At 37.5% G+C, this 17,841-nt stretch overlaps 1 protein-coding gene across 7 annotated transcripts in view; it reads left to right on the top strand.

The window, feature by feature from the left end:
* TBC1D5 (TBC1 domain family member 5) overlaps window positions 1–17,841 on the top strand; it is a 319,487-nt gene that overhangs the window by 255,050 nt on the left and 46,596 nt on the right. For 3 of the 7 annotated variants that reach the window (XM_061464900.1, XM_061464902.1, XM_061464899.1), the window contains 3 exons: window positions 4,053–4,138; window positions 8,834–9,099; window positions 13,343–13,405. In XM_061464900.1, coding sequence (XP_061320884.1) covers window positions 4,053–4,138; window positions 8,834–9,099; window positions 13,343–13,405 — 415 coding nt within the window. The remainder of the gene's footprint in view (window positions 1–4,052; window positions 4,139–8,833; window positions 9,100–13,342; window positions 13,406–17,841) is intronic. The other 4 variants (XM_061464901.1, XM_061464905.1, XM_061464904.1 and 1 more) reach the window with 2 other exon arrangements.

The following is a 17,841-nucleotide window of genomic DNA, read 5'->3' as shown; positions in this document are numbered from 1 at the left end:
TCCCTGTTAATAATACTGAACAGAGAAGTGGGGAACCACCTCGGCAAAGGAGAAGAAAGAGTGTTACAGAGATTCTTCCACTTGCATCTGCATGTCAGCTTTTACAAATAATGTGTATTGAGATGGTGAAATGTAATATTACATTGCAGTAACTGATTTTCCTAATATGTTGTAGAACAGTCTGCCTGTGACTTCTGTCATGCACAAGCATGCTTTGCTATATCCTATCTGTTCTGTAGGTAATATTCTGTAACGTGGTATGTCTCCAGAGACCAGGGAGGAAAAAGGTTATACTGGGGAATTTGAGTGCATAGTGTACGATCCTTAGCTGTTGGGAATTGCTTTTCAGCAGTTTATGCAAGTTTAGGGCATCTTTTCTGAATTGGGTGTGATAGTGACTGTGGACTCAGCCCCCTGCTTAGGAAGAGAGCAGGCATGGGTCCCTTCTATGACTGTGGAGGTGAATTGAGCCAAATAAGAAAGCCCTCAAGAACCTTCTGCACACCACAGGAACTGGAGTGAGTCAGTCCGGTGGTGGCTGAGAACAAAAGGAGGACGGGTGAGGACTTAAGCAGGCAGATGACAAGGTGGCATCTTTTAGGCAAAGACAGATTCAGAAGCAGGAGAATCTCAGAGATACCTGAAACATTTTAAGGCATCTCTTCCCTCTGGGCAGGACTAATATATTTTGAAGAGAAAGAGTCCAAAATCACATCAATTTCTGTGTGTTTCTGTATCTCAATTTCTTACACTATCCTTTTAAAAGTATAAATTGGGCATTTTCTACCAGTTGAAACTACGATTGCTGTAGTTAGAAATTAAGATTAGAAGAATGATAAAACCAGCAGACTGCTCCTACAAAATGGGTGTGAGAAAGATGGATTTCTAGTATGGGTGCAGGCAGCTTTTCTCTGTGACTTCTGCACTGTCTTTCCTTAGAAGGGGAAAACCATAAATATGTTAATCTGTATAATGCCCTTACACAATTTCTTTAGGGGATTCAACAAACCGCTAATTGGAAGGGTTGATTTCACTCTCATTTTAACATTATCCTTTTAAGACCAAATATTTTATCTGAGGTACTTAGTCAGAACACAAATTGAAAAAAAAAAGGAAAAACTTTACTTGCTTAAGCAATTAAAGATATATATAGGGCCATTCTCAATTGCACTCTATAGGGAAAAAAATCTGGTTACTGTGAATATTTTAATCAACAGAGCTATGTTTTGCTGTAAATTGTTTAGCCTTCAGTCCTAATACATTGAATATAATAGGGCACAGCTCAAATTGTATGCTTACAGAGAGGAATGAGTTTAAATTCATAAGGAAGACACTTTTTAATTGTGTAGGTGTTCATTTCTGCTTCTTACATTTAACTGATTGAAATTGTTAAAAAGAATATAAATTTAAAGGACCATCACAATGACATGAAGATCATAATCTTCATAAAATCGTATTTTTTGCTGTCTGAGTTTTCAGAATTTGAGTTTTCAGAAGTAGTTAAAATTTCTGTGGTGATACTTCACAGATACTTGTCTGATAACATATACCTCAGGTTGGGGTTTTTTGAGTAATGAAATCTTCCAAAAGGATTTCTCTGTTGTGTTAGAAAAGGAGCTGCAGCAGTAACACTTGGTATTTACTGTCTTACATTTCTAATGTTTTCTTCAACAGCATTTTTTATGAGGGCTTTTTCTTTCACTGCATGTAATAGTACTTTAAACTGCTGCTTCCTTTGATACCTTTAAAACCTCACAGGATTTTAAATAGGCCCCTGTGAAAGTAATGCTTGAGCCTCATTCAATATGTTCAAGTTAGATCATTATTTCTATTAATGGCTCTAAGTGCTTAGATAGTAGATCAGCCTTTCGTGTCTTGAATTGCTTGTCATTTCTGCATAAATATGTTTCAAGATATTGTTCCACATGATTTCTTTTTATTTTATTTTTTATTTATTCAGAAGCAATGAGTGGTCATCTTTTTTATTTATTGGGTGGTGGAAAAAGAAATTTTGATGGTTTTGCTAAGTTTGAATGTATACTGAGTTACTAGAAACTAATTGCAAAAATCAGCTAGCATCTGGTTGCATGAATTCCTCAAAGGACTTGTCTTATGACTAAGAAGTGCCCATTCTTTCAACCATCTCTTACTCTTACACCTTGTTGAAATGATCATCAAAACATATAAAGAAAAAAGTTATTTAATTCTTGGGAGAAAAGTTACATTGCTTTATTACTCTCATAGGAGTTGCGGAACCATCAATTTTCCTCATCACGTCAGTCTGGATTTGATTATCATAGAAATGCATTGAATTACCAAACTAGAGCAATAGTAACTAAAGCTGATTCATTGTTATTGCTGTCAGTTGATGAGGGCTGACTTACAAGCCATGTGAATGGGCAGAGTTATGCAAATATTGTTTTTATAACAGGAGAATTAAAACATAGGCACCCATTACAATGTGGGTGGTAGGATAGATAAGGATTTTTTTAATGCCTAATAGCTTTTAGTTGTTTAATTTTTTAATGAACATTACAAACAGGATATACTTTAAAAATGTTTGATGTATTTCCAAAGAAAGAAAATGGGACATTTCATACAAGATTAAGTCTGACTGCAGGAAATTATCTGGAAATTCCCAGCCTTAAATTTGACCCCAGAAATCATCCTGGCCTTTGATATCTACTACCTCTTTAAGTCTGTTGTGCACATGAAATATTTTGGTCTTTCAAAATGCAACTTCTGTATCTTCCTCCAAAAATAAGGTTTACAAGGAAAGAGGGTTATCTGCTCTTATGTGGAAAATGAGAGGCTAAGACTGTGGATGCTCAAGTCTATAATGAAATCTGGAGGGCAAATATATACGTGAAGCTGAAACAGCTGAAGTCTGACTCCATCAAAAATGTAACGTGCTCTCATTTGTGACTGTTTCAAAAAGCTCATTGTGTAGTTGATTGAAACTATATTTACTACTAGAAGGAATTAAGAAGGCAGAGCAGAACATGAGGTATTATAAACCTTTAAAGCAAATACTTGGAAGGTATTTAGAACTGGTTTATACAATATATCTGATTATTATGCATAAACTTACCAATTTTTTTTTTTTACACTAGAAATAAATCATTTCTTTAAGCTGTTTCTCTTCCAGTTTTTGTATGCGTATGTGTATGTGTATGTGTATATATACATACCTCTCTGTTACTTTGGTTTCATCTGTATGAAAATTTTTTTACTTACAGATATTTACTTTCCCCTCCAAATAGCATCCTTCAGGATGCATTCATTCGATCAAGAGATTTTATGCATATACTTTGGTCTAAATCTAATGTTCAGCAGATAATTAGATCCGGAAAGGATGATTTCAGAACTACTGAGGGTTTCAGTGAAATAGGTTCATTATGGCAGAGGTAGAGACTAACAAGTGGCTTCTGCCTTCAATATTAATTATATATGTTTCGTTGTAGCGGAACTTACTTGTGGTCTCAGTTTTGACTAGAGTGAAATTTGGCGAGAAAAAAGGCTCCGTGTGCCATCTAGTGGCAGTGTGCAGGTTGTATCACGAAATTCAATTCAATGCTTAACCAAGGCATTTCTAGTGATACATCCAGTTCGAAGTGTTAGCTGTAGTTTCTCCTTACTAGTACTATTTTCTTTCAAAATAACACTTCTCCTTGGAGTTGGCAAAATTCTACAGCTGGCCTAACGGAAGACATCAGATCAGTATCTGAATTTGTCCAAGAATTATTGATTTAATTAGAAATGTTACCACTCCAGCCTCAACCTCGTTGCTGTGTGAAAGAGCACTACTTTCTGTGAGCATGGAGTGGACTTCTGGTAACGCTTAGTATTATTTTAAGTATTTTAAGACTTCACTTATATCTAAGTGGCGTTACTGCCTTGAGAAACCAAGATCCTGGGAAAAGAAATGGTCTTTAAATTTCTACATTCCTGATCTTCATTAATGACTGTATCTCTCATGTTTTCTTTAAATCTTTCAGAAAATTCCAATAAGGTATTCTTTTTATTTTTTTTAATTTATTTTTTTCTTTTAGAGAAATCCAAGACCAGTGACTCATCAATTCCAACAAAATTTAGATTATTACAAAGCGCGTGGAGCAGACTTGATGAACAAAACCCGGTAAGCTACTTCTGAATGTGCTCACTGAACTAAAACCTTTCATAATTCAGCGTCACTTTTATCCCAAACAGGAATTACATAAGCAGCATTAGGAGCACCTGTATTTCTTTCACGCTATTTATTTTGAATCTTTACGTTGCCTATTCTTACATGAAAAATGAAAGTATTGCAGTCAGCTCACTGGAATTTTTTTAAGGTTAAAGACATTCGTACACAATGACATGTATACTAGAAGCAGCAGGTAAAATACTGGCAATGTGAGTTCTGTAGCCGAACTATTTCTGATGATGCATCTGATTGCAGTCCGGAGTATCCATGTACCAGAAGCTGTGTAAGTTAAATACAATTAATGTAAATTCAGTTTGAAGTAAGTTTTATTAAACCTTTTTACAGCATTCGTCCCTTGTTTTGCAAATGGTTTGTACCACTGCTGCTTAAAGTCCTTGTCAAGGCCATTTTGTCTGATGGTCACAAGTATAGAGGTATCTATGCCCCAACTGGGTGGCCACAACGTGGGCACTAGTTGCAGGTGGGTGGTGGCTGCTGATGGGCACCAGGCAAGCCAGCACAAGATGCAATGCCTTGCTTCACTTTACACCATCACTAGAAGTTTCTTGGATTGCCCATGGCCCTGGCCAAACACTGTCTCTGCTGTTTCATAGGAACTTGCAGGCTTTTCAACCTTTGCACCTCTGTCAAATTCTGTTTAAACCAGTTACACTAAAAACTAGCTAAAATTAAAATGGAGTGGATTAAAAAGCTCTTAAAAATGGAGATTAAAGCTGAGTAGTGATTGCAAAAGCAACGTTTTTTAAAGAAAAAACAGGCTTTAAAGTTAGGGAAGTGTGTCAAAAATTACTGCATTCTGTTGCATTTTCTTGATGGTTTATATTTATATCATGGTGGGTTTACATTTATTCTTTTAATGAATAGTCTCAAGAGTTGTCTAAATTTGAAAAATAAGTTATTTGAAAATTCCAAAAGAATCATTTCAAGGATTCTGGAAAAAAAAAAATAATAAAAGATCATCAAGCCCAAACAAGAATGACACCGGTTGGAAATATAAATTCTGAGGTAACGGATGTCCATTAAATTTATGTGGGGATATAATCGTTGCACACATACCTACAGGGCACACACTAAAGGAGAGGAGAAATTTTTTACAATAGTTCAGATAGACAAATAACTGGGGTAAATTTATCTCAACACAGGAGCATTTAGAGTAGGTCAAGTGTAGTAAATCTCTTTAAGACAGACTGAAGAGAGAACTTGTAACATCAGCAAATGGTTCTGCAGTGAGCAGAGAGATGGATTAGATCAGCTACCAGATCTTTTTCATCTTTAATTCCACGGGCTCAATAATGTATTTAAAATATCTTGGCAGATCGCTAGTATACATTGCTTATTTTATCACATATAAAACTTTCTAATCTGTCATGTTCATGTATTTGTCTCTCATCTCTCATAATGGCCACCTACTAAAGAAAGAAATGCCTTTGAATAAGCCTTGCTTAAAACAAAACATTTTCATCTTAGCAGAAAACCGCAGGGATTGAATCATCTTCCTACTGCTAGTTTAAAAATACACCATTCACAGTCAAGGTCAATGATGCTTATTGTGATGGAACAAAGTTATTTCCTTCATAGGTGGAATTCGCGTCTCCTTGATACTCATATTTTTAAACTGATGCCTTACTTTTAAATGCATCTGCTAATAAGTCTACAACATTAATCAATCAGCATTTTTCTTGTCATTGTTGTGCATGTCTGGTACATTTAGATGGTTAAAATGTAGACATTGTTTCATGTTTAATGACTGTAATCATCTTTTGCGTTAATATATCAGACATTTAAATGGTAAGAAACAGATACATTGTTCTTATGTTCCTGAACTTCAGCTCAGTTTTAACATACCTCCTCCAGAGATCCAGCACCTCGCTATTGTTCATTTTCTGAAGCTGTGATTCAGAGAAGTTGCACAACAAATTTTACTTAAGAATGCCTTTTTTTAAGACCACTTCTTGACAAGAAATTTAGATGGCATCATTATTTTTCATGTATGTATTCTGAAATGGTTATTGTCAGTATCAGTTCATAGCAAGTATTAGGAGCTCTGACAACTATCCTTTCTAGTTTTCAAATAGTCATAAAACATGATAGCATGTTATTGTTGAAAGCATTTTTTTAAATCATATTTCATAAATAATGGCTTAGGGAAGAATTTTGGTGTTTAATGTTCCTGTAAAGTGAAGTTTCTCAAAAAGTCTCTTTCCAACCATCTGAATAATGCAATTAAGCTAACTTTTCCTGGTTTATATTTATGTAAAAGCAGCAAATTAAATAGTGTAGAAGGAAAACTGATAGGACTTATTAAGCAAAATATTGCTAAAAAAAAAAGAAACAAGAAGGAAACAACCTGTTGGGCACAGATGCAAGCCTCTGTGTAAGCTTTGTGGACCAGCATGATTCCAATGGTGCAGTTTTCTCAAAGCATCCAGTAGCCTGTCAGAGGAAAAGATTTACTTCTGGTAAATACCATTTTTTGTGCAAAGCCAAGGGTTTTTTACTGATTGTCAAGGCAGTAGACCTGTGACAACACAAACCTGAATTCAGTGTGCAAGCCACTAAATTCTAAGGTGATGTTTCAGGTGAGTGAATGATATATACTAACCCACTCTTGGGTGGCTAGTTTTAGCAGAATGAGAGGAAAATATATGCCAAATATACCAAAGTTTGGATTCTGAATCTCAGCTAAGTTATTACTGGTATGACCTTTGAAATCAGGATCTAATCAGATTCATTTCAAATTGCTGATAATTGACTGAGGTCTGCTAAGCCAGCATTTGGCATTTCTTCTTCCACCTTCAAATCTACAATCTTTGTTTTCTTTCTGAAATGGAGAAGGCATTAAACAAAAGGCTCTGTGCTGACTCTTCTGATGCAACGTCTATGTGATGGAATAGAAAAAGATCTCTGTTTTTCCCTTAAGTATCTCTGCTCTACCTTGGGGAACTGATTACTAAATTGATCTGATAGGTAGCGGCAGTGTAAAATTTAATAGCAATAATTTTACTATGTCCTCTTCTTTAAAATCATTGTGACGTATTCAGTTTGCTTTTGAAACCATATGGGACTCCTGCAAGAGTATTTTACAGTTCTGAAGATGCTCTCTTTGTAGTGACTTTGTCAGTCATTCTCAGGTGGCTACAGGAAGACTTTCTGTAGTAACAGGAGCAATCGATAAACTCGGGAGACGCAGAAGTATTCTGTAATCATCATTAAGGAATCATTCCTTTCCAGCTTCCGTAAATTGGGAAGCAGCACTTTGTCCCACTCTTTGTGCTGATGCTTCCCTAAAAAATGCTACGTGCTGTCCTTCTTCATCGCCAGTACATAGCAGAAGGTCCCTCTGCAGCTTGGGGCTGTATCTCATGAGTGTGCAGGCTCACATTTCTTTCTCCTGCTGTCTCATTTTAACTGTATCTATTCTGAGTCTAAACAACTCAGCTGTTGTTATTTTCTGGATATGTTCTATATGTGTGTGCGCATTTATATTGTGTATTCTAAAAAAAATCTCGAGACAAATAGGGAAATGATATGAAAAGCAAAATCAAAATCACTTTTCCAGGTGCCTGCACAAGTTACAAGTCACCCATATTAATTCATTTGTAGTTTATTTTTAGCTCAACTTCCCCAAAACATTGCAAAACTATTTTTTTTTCCCCAGTACAATGATTGTATTGTTTCTAATTACATGTATTTCTTCAAAATTGTTAAAGACAGCTATTTATATCACTGAAGTACAGCTGAGTAAAATACAACCTCAGGAGTGGAAGAGTCTCTGTGATTGTGATATGTTTCTGTTAAGGGTATTTCAAGCACTAATTATATAAAACAGGAAAATATTGCCTGAACAAACAGGAATGGCTTTACTGATCCCTGGGTTATGTGGTCACTTCTATTGGGAATTAGAAGCTTCTTTGCCTCTTTATTTTAAATATTAAATGGTTCGATTGTTTCCTCATTCTTAATGTTGCATATAACTAAAGTGAATTAAATAGCCACTGTAGTTAAAAATTAACAATTATAAGGATCATGATCCAGTATATGTGTTACATCCGGAAATGATTCTTCAGCAAAAATCACTTTAGAAATAAAGATTCCTTTTGTAAAGTGCTTGGGTTGAAGTGGCTGGGCTGGGCAGAGGTGAAGTAAGAGCAAGAGACATCTATCTCTGCCAGCCTAAAAATACAGTCTGGTGTTAGTCAAAATAAGTGTTTGGGTTTGAGTTATTTTAAACATCTAAGAGAATTTAACCTCACAGAATATTAAAGCAGTCTTTGGCTGAGAAGTGCAAGGAGTTAGTTTCATAAAGTTTTCGGTGCTTTAGAGCCTAGATTGCTTTTTGTCATTACTTCTTTTTTTTTCATTTTAAAAGGCAAATTAAGAAATTGGTGCACACTTTCTTTGTTTGGGATTAGTCTGGAATTTTCAGGAAGAAAGGGCCAAAACAATTTGTCCACTACTGGCTGGGAACAGCTCACACCACGGCTGTCCCTGTGGTTCCTGTGTGTATCATGGTGCAACTGTAGTATTGGAAGGGTGCAGTGTAATGTTCAAGTCTTGGAATTCTTTTGGAGAGCAGTGCATGCACCACCGTCAAGGATGTGATGATTTCTTCTCTTTTTTTTCCAGCGCCAGTGCTAAGGCTGCCCCACTGAACATTAACAAAGTCTCCAACAGTCTACTGAATTTTGGCCGAAAGCTCATTGCTCCAGCTATGGCTTCAGGAGGGGCTGTGGGTGCTCCTGCTGGCGGGAGCAGCTTCCCCACCTCTGCAATGCCTATCAGAAGCGCAGTGGAAGCTCCTCAGCACCAGCACCACCACCAGCACCACCACCACCAGGCACAGCAGCAGAGGATGATGAAGTCCGAAAGCATGCCAGTTCAGCTGGGCAAAGGTAAAGGTGAAACATGTGGTAATGTGATCTGTCTTAAGGACTGAAGAAAGTCCTTTTATTGATCATGTATCAATGGGTATGTATTTGGAGGAAACAAAGAAAACAAACATAATTTTGTTAAATTCAGGACATCTGTGCTTAGTAAAACAGCACGTTTGCAATGTAATCCAGCAGTCGATGTTAGCTCAAGAATGTACAAATACTATAGGAAGTTTTGAACCTTCAAAAAAATATATAACCAGAAATTGCATCAGACATACCAACAAACTATATTGTTACAATAAACATCAGCCAGTTAATTTTTCATTGCAACATGTTTGTAACTCTAAGATTAATTTCATATCGGTTTTCTGAGGTTATTGGGCACGAATCCGATGCATAACATTATTAGCTAAATACAAGGGAAGGACATTTATCAATTTAGATCATTTACAATTGGATCAATTACAGAGTAATTCTTAATAAATGAAATCTTATTCCCTTTAGAGTGTGTGGAGTTTATTTGAGAAATTATTTGAACAATAACATATATTTGCCTTTTAATAATTGCTGATGGTCCTCTGCACTTTCTATGCTTAGTAAATACTTCTTTTTCTCGAGCCTTTATATATGTATATATATGTATTTCTTGAGGATACTTTATTCAAACAACAGCGTCACAAGCTCAGCTTCAGTAGCTGTTTTCTGTACTCCGCCACACTCAACATGTGTTACTGCTTTTCATCTTCAGACAGCCTGTGGCAGTATGTTCTTTGCATGGGGTATGTAGAGTGATACAGTGCCTGCCACTTCCAGCAACCTGTCCTGAGTGGCGGTTCTGAGAGCTGGTGCTGGTTGACCTGAACCATTACATAGGATTGCTTCATATTTTTCAGCAGATTTGAAAGTGTAAGGGAAGGGAAGTAATACTTATATCTGAAGTCGGCATTCTTTCCCTTTCCTGTGGCACCCATATGGTCCAAAGGTAGTCCTTTCATGATGCATCACATCCCCAGCAGACGCTGGGGACCAGAATTGAAAGGTACAACCATCTGTTTGAAGCACATCTGTAAGGCACATCTGTAAGGGCCACTGCAACTGCTTGGCAAAATCCAGGTAGGCAGCTTCTCTCAGAATCAGGGAATAATCTGAGAAATTGCTCTAGCAAGCGTTTTGCAGTACAAACGCGAAACTGAAGCACAGTGAATCTCTGATGCAAATCCTCTTCACAACAATGGAAGTAAAATAAGGTGTGGAATGAAATTATTTTCACAATTTTTGAGAGGCTGTTTTTTTGCTTAAAAAAAAAGTATCCATAGTTCTCATATAACATTATTCTTTTTTTACTTTTTGGTTTAAAAAGTGGTCCTCAAGTGGTTATTTTCTTTCCCTGCTTAATGTAAAATAAGTGTACAATTTGAAGAAACTTCTATAGATGGAATCGATTGTAGGTTAATATTGGTCTAGCTGGTCAAGGATGACCCTATTTACACTTGTATGTGACAATTAACATGTTGCATCATGCAGAAATGCACCTCACATTTCCCATAGAAGAATCAGTATGAAAAATTGTAGTTACATTTGGTCATTGTCGTATTTCTGTACCAAAAGGAATTTGGAGATTTGGTAAAGCTGTCGACAAATTGAGCAAATTTATGATGTAGGGCACAAAGAGCTTTCATGGTAAGACAAAATAAAAAGAACTGCAGTGCTTTATTACCTGCAGCTTCTTCTCACCCTGTGCTGTTTATACGTTTGGTACACTTGAGGGTAATTTAAAGGCAACAAAACGTAAATACACTTTCTTTAATCAGTTGAGATGAGTGAGGTTTGTTCTACATATTAGTGCTATGTTTGTTGTTCCAGACCTTTACAGTCAGCAGTGTACTGCCTGTGGCAGAGGAAATAGAAAGTCTCTTAAAGGCTGCCCAGTGAATTGTCTTTGAAGTAAGTTTAAATGTAGGAATAGCTTAGCAGAAAAAAAAGGAACCCTCTTTGCAGTGACAGTGTGGCGCAGACTGTTTTGAAGCTTGATGCAGATACCTTTGTAAACAACTCAGCACCACCTCCATCAAGCCTTAAAAATGCAAGTAAGTCTTTTCAGTTCTGTGCAGGACAGTATCAGCACCTCAGGAAATTGCTGTACAGTCTCCAGTGAATGAGAGCACCCCCCACAGCTCTGAGAAGTTGCGGGTACTTCTATCCCAGTCATTAAGAGTCAGGATTTAGAGTATATTCATGCCTCAGAAGCTCTCATCCACTCCTCTTTGTGATTAACTTTGTACATGCCTTTTTACCTTCTACGCTGGCTTTTTTCAAAGTCTGGATTCAGCTCTAGCTTTTGAGTATCTGAAAGCTATTTGGCATTGTTTGTAACTATAGGGCTCCCTAGTTGCTGACTAGCTGTCACTAATTATCTGATATTCCTGTTCTTCACTGTATTTTCAGCTCTGCTCAACCTCCTGGAGCTTGGGTATCTAGCTGAGATAGGCAGAGGCGTGGATTTAGGATTTAAATTGATAGGCATCTGCACTTCAAGTCGATCTAACACTCACAGATGCTCAGTTGAACAGTATAATAGACCGAAGTGCTGTAAGGCTGATTGATAGGCACCAAGTCATAAAAGAAGCCATCCATTTCTCTCAGATTGTATTACTCCTTTTAAGTTTAGAACTCTCAAGTAGTGCTGGTAATTTAAATTAATATGTAGATTATAAATTTGAAGGGATTAAATTAATTGCCTGATCTAATTTTTTATTAAGTGTGAAGAAGTCTTTGGTAACAAAATATCTTGCAGGACTGGCAAAATAATCCTCTCCCAGCTTTAACAGCTCTGTTTAGAGAGTTACCCCTCACAGGCAGCAGCAGTGACAAGTGCCATTCCTGTTGCCACCTCCAGGGGTAGCTTGTGCTATACTCTAGACGAGGGATGATTGGTTTACATAATCAATAGTAATTATTTTTCACTTTGAAGTTTGGGTACTTACTGAACTCCTTCAAGAAAAACACACATAGAATTTACATAATGTAAATGAAAAAACAGCAGACTAATAATATGAAAAAAATAATTGCAAGCCTGTAATTCCAGATGAGTCTTCAACATTACAAATCAGAGTTGAACGAAATATCCAGCACCTAATTGGAAGTTGAGTTCCTCCTGATAGTATATTAATCCCATTCAGTCTGTCCTCGGCACAGAAGAAGATCGGGTATCATTACTGATTAGTTATGCAAAGTAGCCTGCTAATAGAAAAGGATTCAGATATTCTCGTGATCCTACACAGTGAAGGAATTCATTGGCACACAGTCTGAATTCCAGTCGAGTTCATTGGATTGTCACTTGAGTTCATTGTCTTGAAAAATATTGATAACAAAAAAATAAGAAAAAAAAAAGTCAGAATTGTTACCTTTTGTGTTCCACTGGGTTCTTGAGCATTCAAATATTGGATGCTCTTTGAATCCCAAACCGCAGTGTGTTGCCAGAAAAAAAGGCACTTATTTTTTCACTTCTTCCCTTCTTCCCTGATAGTTTTCCTTCTAGGTCCTTTCACGCTGAAATCCAAAAGGCTTTTGATGTAAATGCTGGTTTATCACAAGGACACGTTAGAGGACCAGTTTGAAGATGAAGTTTTGCCAAAACTGTGATCAGCTGTTTAAAGAGTTTCCAGACTACTGTTTGTTTTTATGAGCTGATATTTCTGTGGTATTTGTTGTAACATGAACAGAATTTCCACAGCCACCCAATATGCCCTAAAGAAATAATCTCCTTATTTAGAACTAATTATGAACCGCGTCTAGAAAATGAGTGTGCTTTTTCAGAAGGAAAGAGAAGTTGTCATTACTGATAGCAGAGCTGAATAAAACTTAAAGGGCTAAAACACTGGTTAACAAATGCTTTTTTTTTTCCTTTTTAAAAAAAATACACATTTTTTAGGCAATTATGAAATCTTATTGACAGTAAGAATATTATTCTCCCAAACTAGCAAAATGACACTGTCAGTGCAAAGTACCAGAAACAAAATGGGTTTGATTGATTGTTTTAGTTTAGATTTAGCTATAAACTGATCTCTTAAAACCACTGCTTTTCTGCACATGTCAGGATGCAGGATATAATGTGCTGAGTATTAAAACTTCCAGAGTTTTTTGCCAGCTCTCACAATGCTGTTTGTGTTCAAAGTAGGGGCGACAAACCCCGCACTTGCAGCTCTTTACGTCAGTGAATTGCACAAGCTGGGGACACCTTCTAACGCTGTTGTTTGTTCAGCAGGCGAGGCAGAGGCAGATGCTGGGCTGCCGGGCCCTGCGCAGCATCCCCCTGCCCTCCCAGGTACTGCCGCGAAGCCGCCCCGCGGGTTTTCCCAAGCGTGGCATCTCCATTCACTGCCGTTGGCCATCCACCGAGTGGCACTGTTGTGTAGAGAGAAAAAATCAGCTTCACTTCATCACTCCCTGATGTGCTGTGTGGCCCTTCACTTACATTCGCTATACACCAGCATCCATCTTCGTTAAAAATGTGCATTTGCCTTGTACTTTGTCGTCTGTTTCACCTTTGTCCTGTGGGACCATTCTACTGTCAGTGCCTCTTTTGCTTGCGTTACTTCCCTATTCTGTTTGAGGCAGGTGTTTTGCGTTGAACAGCTACTTTGATGCACTTGACTAAAGAGGAGCTTACCTGCCTTGGCCTGAAGTAATAAGCGTACTGATTTGTGTGATGAGATGGTTTGATGGAAGCCTTTGTTCCAGTCTCGGTGCGGGAGAAAAGGGAAAACTAATTTATCTGAAAAGTTTCATAAAACTCATTTCATTCTTTTTTGCAAATTTTAATACTCTACATCCTGACTATAGCAACTACAGAGTAATAGATGAGCAGTTCAGACTGGTTTTGAATTATGTATTGTGCTGTACTTCTGTTCTTCTTGGTATCTTTGTCCTTGTTCTCCTTATATCTATGAAGTTATTCTTCCCTTCTGTAGGGGCCAAACAGAATGAACCATCAGTTTTGTGTGCCTTTTGTGGTCTTCCTCTGATGTTTTCAGGTATTTTATTAGAGACCTCCAAAATGTCATGGTTATCTCCACTATAACTTAACTCAAATGTAGCAACACCTGAAGCTTGGGTTTCTTTCATTGTAGGTTTTCTCCACTCCTCTTGTCAACATTTTTTACTTTATTCTGAGTCCTTATTATAGATCACATGACATTTAAACTTTTCTTCTTTTCAAGATATTACATGTCTCCACCCTCTGCCCTGCCAGCCATACCAACAGTTTGGTCCCTTTTCCCACTACCGCACCTGTGTATTTTCCAAATGGTTTTGAGGCAGAATATTTGTAAGCCTGGGGTCAACCCCCGTATCATTAGTGACCCAGCTGGGAGCCAGCACATGAAGGTAGCACTGAAAGATTTTGCCTCAGAAGTGCATATTTTTAGTGCATGAAATCCTGTGCATCATTACTGTGAACTATGTATGCATCTTAGTGTGCATATATATATATTTGAGACATCCTACACAGAAGCGTGTTCTGACTACTGCTTACGTCAGGAATCCTTCACTATTTGTTCTGTGTGCCTTGTAAGCATTTATTTCCATGCTTGGTATTTCTTCAGCCTGTTTCATATTGGCTTTAGGACCTTCTGGTATGTGCTTAGATGGTCAGAGATTAGATTTCTCTAATCTTCTTTTAAGGAGACATAATGTATTTATCTAAGGTTGACAGAATGAGCAGAGGAAAATGAGAGTTTTGGTTCAGTGATGTTCTCAAGTTGCTGATTAAGCTGCTGAAGAAGATGAGTTTGGTTAGTATACATCACTTTATACATTTTTATTCTACATGGAGGGTAAGAGTTCTCGGTTGGTGGTTTTTTCTTTTGAGGATACTAGAAACTCTCTCAAACTAATTTCTTGTTTAGCTATTGAGTGAGGAAAACATACCACACTGCTTAATAAGAAAGATACGAAATAAGTACGACACATGACAAAGAAGATACAAATGGCATTTTGTGTAATCGTCCCAAGATCCTGAAATCTCTGCACTGGTGCTATAGTGTTATTTCCAAAGTTAGGTGAGGCTTGTTATTGCCTTGGAAATGGATACACACATAATAAATCTGAAGGAATTCAAAAGCGTCACAGTGACTTCAGTTAAATGTTCCACTAAAAGTTTGTGTTGAAAAAATGATAGATGGCTTTTTTTGTTACATTAGGGAAAACATGTAGAATCATAGAATCATAGAATAGTTAGGGTTGGAAAGGACCTTAAGATCATCAAGTTCCAACCCCCTTGCCATGGGCAGGGACACCTCACACTAAACCATCTCACCCAAGGCCTTGTCCAACCTGGTCTTGAACACTGCCAGGGATGGAGCATTCACAACCTCCCTGGGCAACCCATTCCACTGCCTCACCACCCTTACAGGAAAGAATTTCCTCCTTGTATCCAATCTAAACTTCCCCTGTTTAAGTTTTAACTCATTACCCCTTTTCCTATCACTACAGTCCCTAGTGAAGAGTCCCTCCCCAGCATCCCTATAGGCCCCTTTCAGATTCTGGAAGGCTGCTATGAGGTCTCCACGCAGCCTTCTCTTCTCCAGGCTGAACAGCCCCAACTTTCTCAGCCTGTCTTCATACGGGAGGTGCTCCAGTCCCCTGATCATCCTCGTGGCCTCCTCTGGACTTGTTCGAACAGCTCCATGTCCTTTTTATGTTGAGGACACCAGAACTGCTCACAATACTCCAGGTGAGGTCTCACAAGAGCAGAGTAGAGGGGCAGGATCACCTCCTTTGACCTGCTGGTCACGCTCCTTTTGATGCAGCCCAGGATGCGGTTGGCTTTCTGGGCTGCAAGCACACACTGAAGCCGGCTCATGTTCATTTTCTCATCACCCAACACCCCCAAGTCCTTCTCCACAGGGCTGCTCTGAATCTCTTCTCTGCCCACCCTGTAGCTGTGCCTGGGATTGCTCTGACCCAGGTGTAGGACCTTGCACTTGTTATGATTAAACTTCATAAAGTTGGCATCAGCCCACCTCACAAGCGTGTCAAGGTCCCTCTGGATGGCATTCCTTCCCTCCAGCATATCAACCGAATGATGATTGGTGTGATTTGTCTTTCCACTTTCTTATTCCCTTATGAAGGGGATAAGTAAGGATTATTTACAATTGTAGAAAAGATGACTCCCCTGGAAATTGATCCCAAGAACTCTGCTGACTTGCAACACACTGTAATTATTCATAAGTGCTATTCTTTCTGTCTTGCTTAATTCTTGATCACATCCCCAGATAATCGTATAGTGTCATAGCACTGTTCACATGGTTGAAGTTGAATAAAAATCTAGTGTTTCCTGGTGATAGTTTTCTCAGGTTTGCTTATTCATGAAGGAGGATAAGGTGCATCCTAAATGTTCCTCTTACCTGTGTATAAAACATACAGAAATAGTATCTTTATCACCTCTGTTTTACTGAATCTGTATCTTGGTTTCTTTCCATCTTGTACTGCTTTTTTTTTTCATTCTTGTTATATTTTATGGTCCATAAGAACCAGATAAGTCAAAGCTCTTTGTATTACTTGAGCAAATTCCCTTTTAAGACAGTTGTGTTGTTCTGTCCACGAAATCTCAGCTATACATATTTCTTCTCCTGTTTAGTTATGCAGGTAGTTGTATATTCCATTCCTCTAAACTTTGATCAATCTTTTGAAGAGTTGCTATTTAGTAAGTAAAGTGGTGGCCATAAGGATAGTTCTCTTGTCTTTTCAATTTCCTGTTATATTTTGGACTTTTTTTCCTTAGAACTGAAAGACAGAATATACAGAGGAAAAATTCCCTACAAATCATGTTTTCCGTCATTTTACCAAACTGTTTATTTCATGTGCATGGGTACCTCACATATGTTTAAAGTGTCTCTCTCTCAAATTAGATGAAATTTTAACACATAATCTGCTTCTTTGCAGGTGAAGTGGGTTAAGCATGGGCCATGAAGTGGAGACATATGTGAAAAACATGCATTGTTCATCGTTTAACTCTTTTCTTTTTTTGGTTGGGGATTTTTTAATCTTCATCCTACGTGGAAGTTATCTTCTTATTATTTGGATGGAAAAGAAAGTCCATTTAATCTGATTTATACATAATAAAATACTTTTTCATTGTACTTTACTCAGTCCACGAAATAGATTTTTTTTATATTTAGCATTTATGTTGGCTGCTCTGTCTTAGCTGTGTGAATTTCTTTTAAAAATGCTTTATTTGCTAAGATATGTAATTCCATCTGTTCCAAACTATTTTTAAGTTTTACCTACTGTAAAACCACAGTTCCATTGTAAATTGCCTATGAAATGCCTAAAAAGTCGTTGTCTTATGTAAAGGCAACTGTAAGGATAATGGTGTTGCCAAGTGGCATGATTTTATCCTAAAATTAGAAATCTTCTAAAAAAACTTCCTTCTGACATAAATATTATTGCTGTTTGCCACGCAGTGTATTCTCCTTTTCCACTTACACTTATAGAACTGAAGATGCACATTCATATGATGAATGCATACCCTGTTTCTTTATAAAATGTGAAGGCAGAAGTTAAGCCTCTGTCTCCTGCACTTTAAGGAAGCTGTTCAGACTAAGTGATAGGTGGTAAGTAACTAGAGGAGGGCTAAGAAGAAACATTAAAAAGTAGTTAATTAAGTTGGTGAGAAGGAAACGATATATAATGGAAGAAGTTGGAATAAGGAACTTGAAGCAGAAGAGGCAATGTGGAAGAATCTGAAGAAGAGGAGAG

Source organism: Pezoporus flaviventris, unplaced genomic scaffold (assembly GCF_033815535.1).
Source record: "Pezoporus flaviventris isolate CSIRO_AGI_PZ_B2104156 unplaced genomic scaffold, CSIRO_AGI_Pfla_v1 ptg000037l, whole genome shotgun sequence".
Classification (NCBI taxonomy): Eukaryota; Metazoa; Chordata; class Aves; order Psittaciformes; family Psittacidae; genus Pezoporus; species Pezoporus flaviventris.
This window is presented reverse-complemented; position numbering and strand designations above follow the sequence as displayed.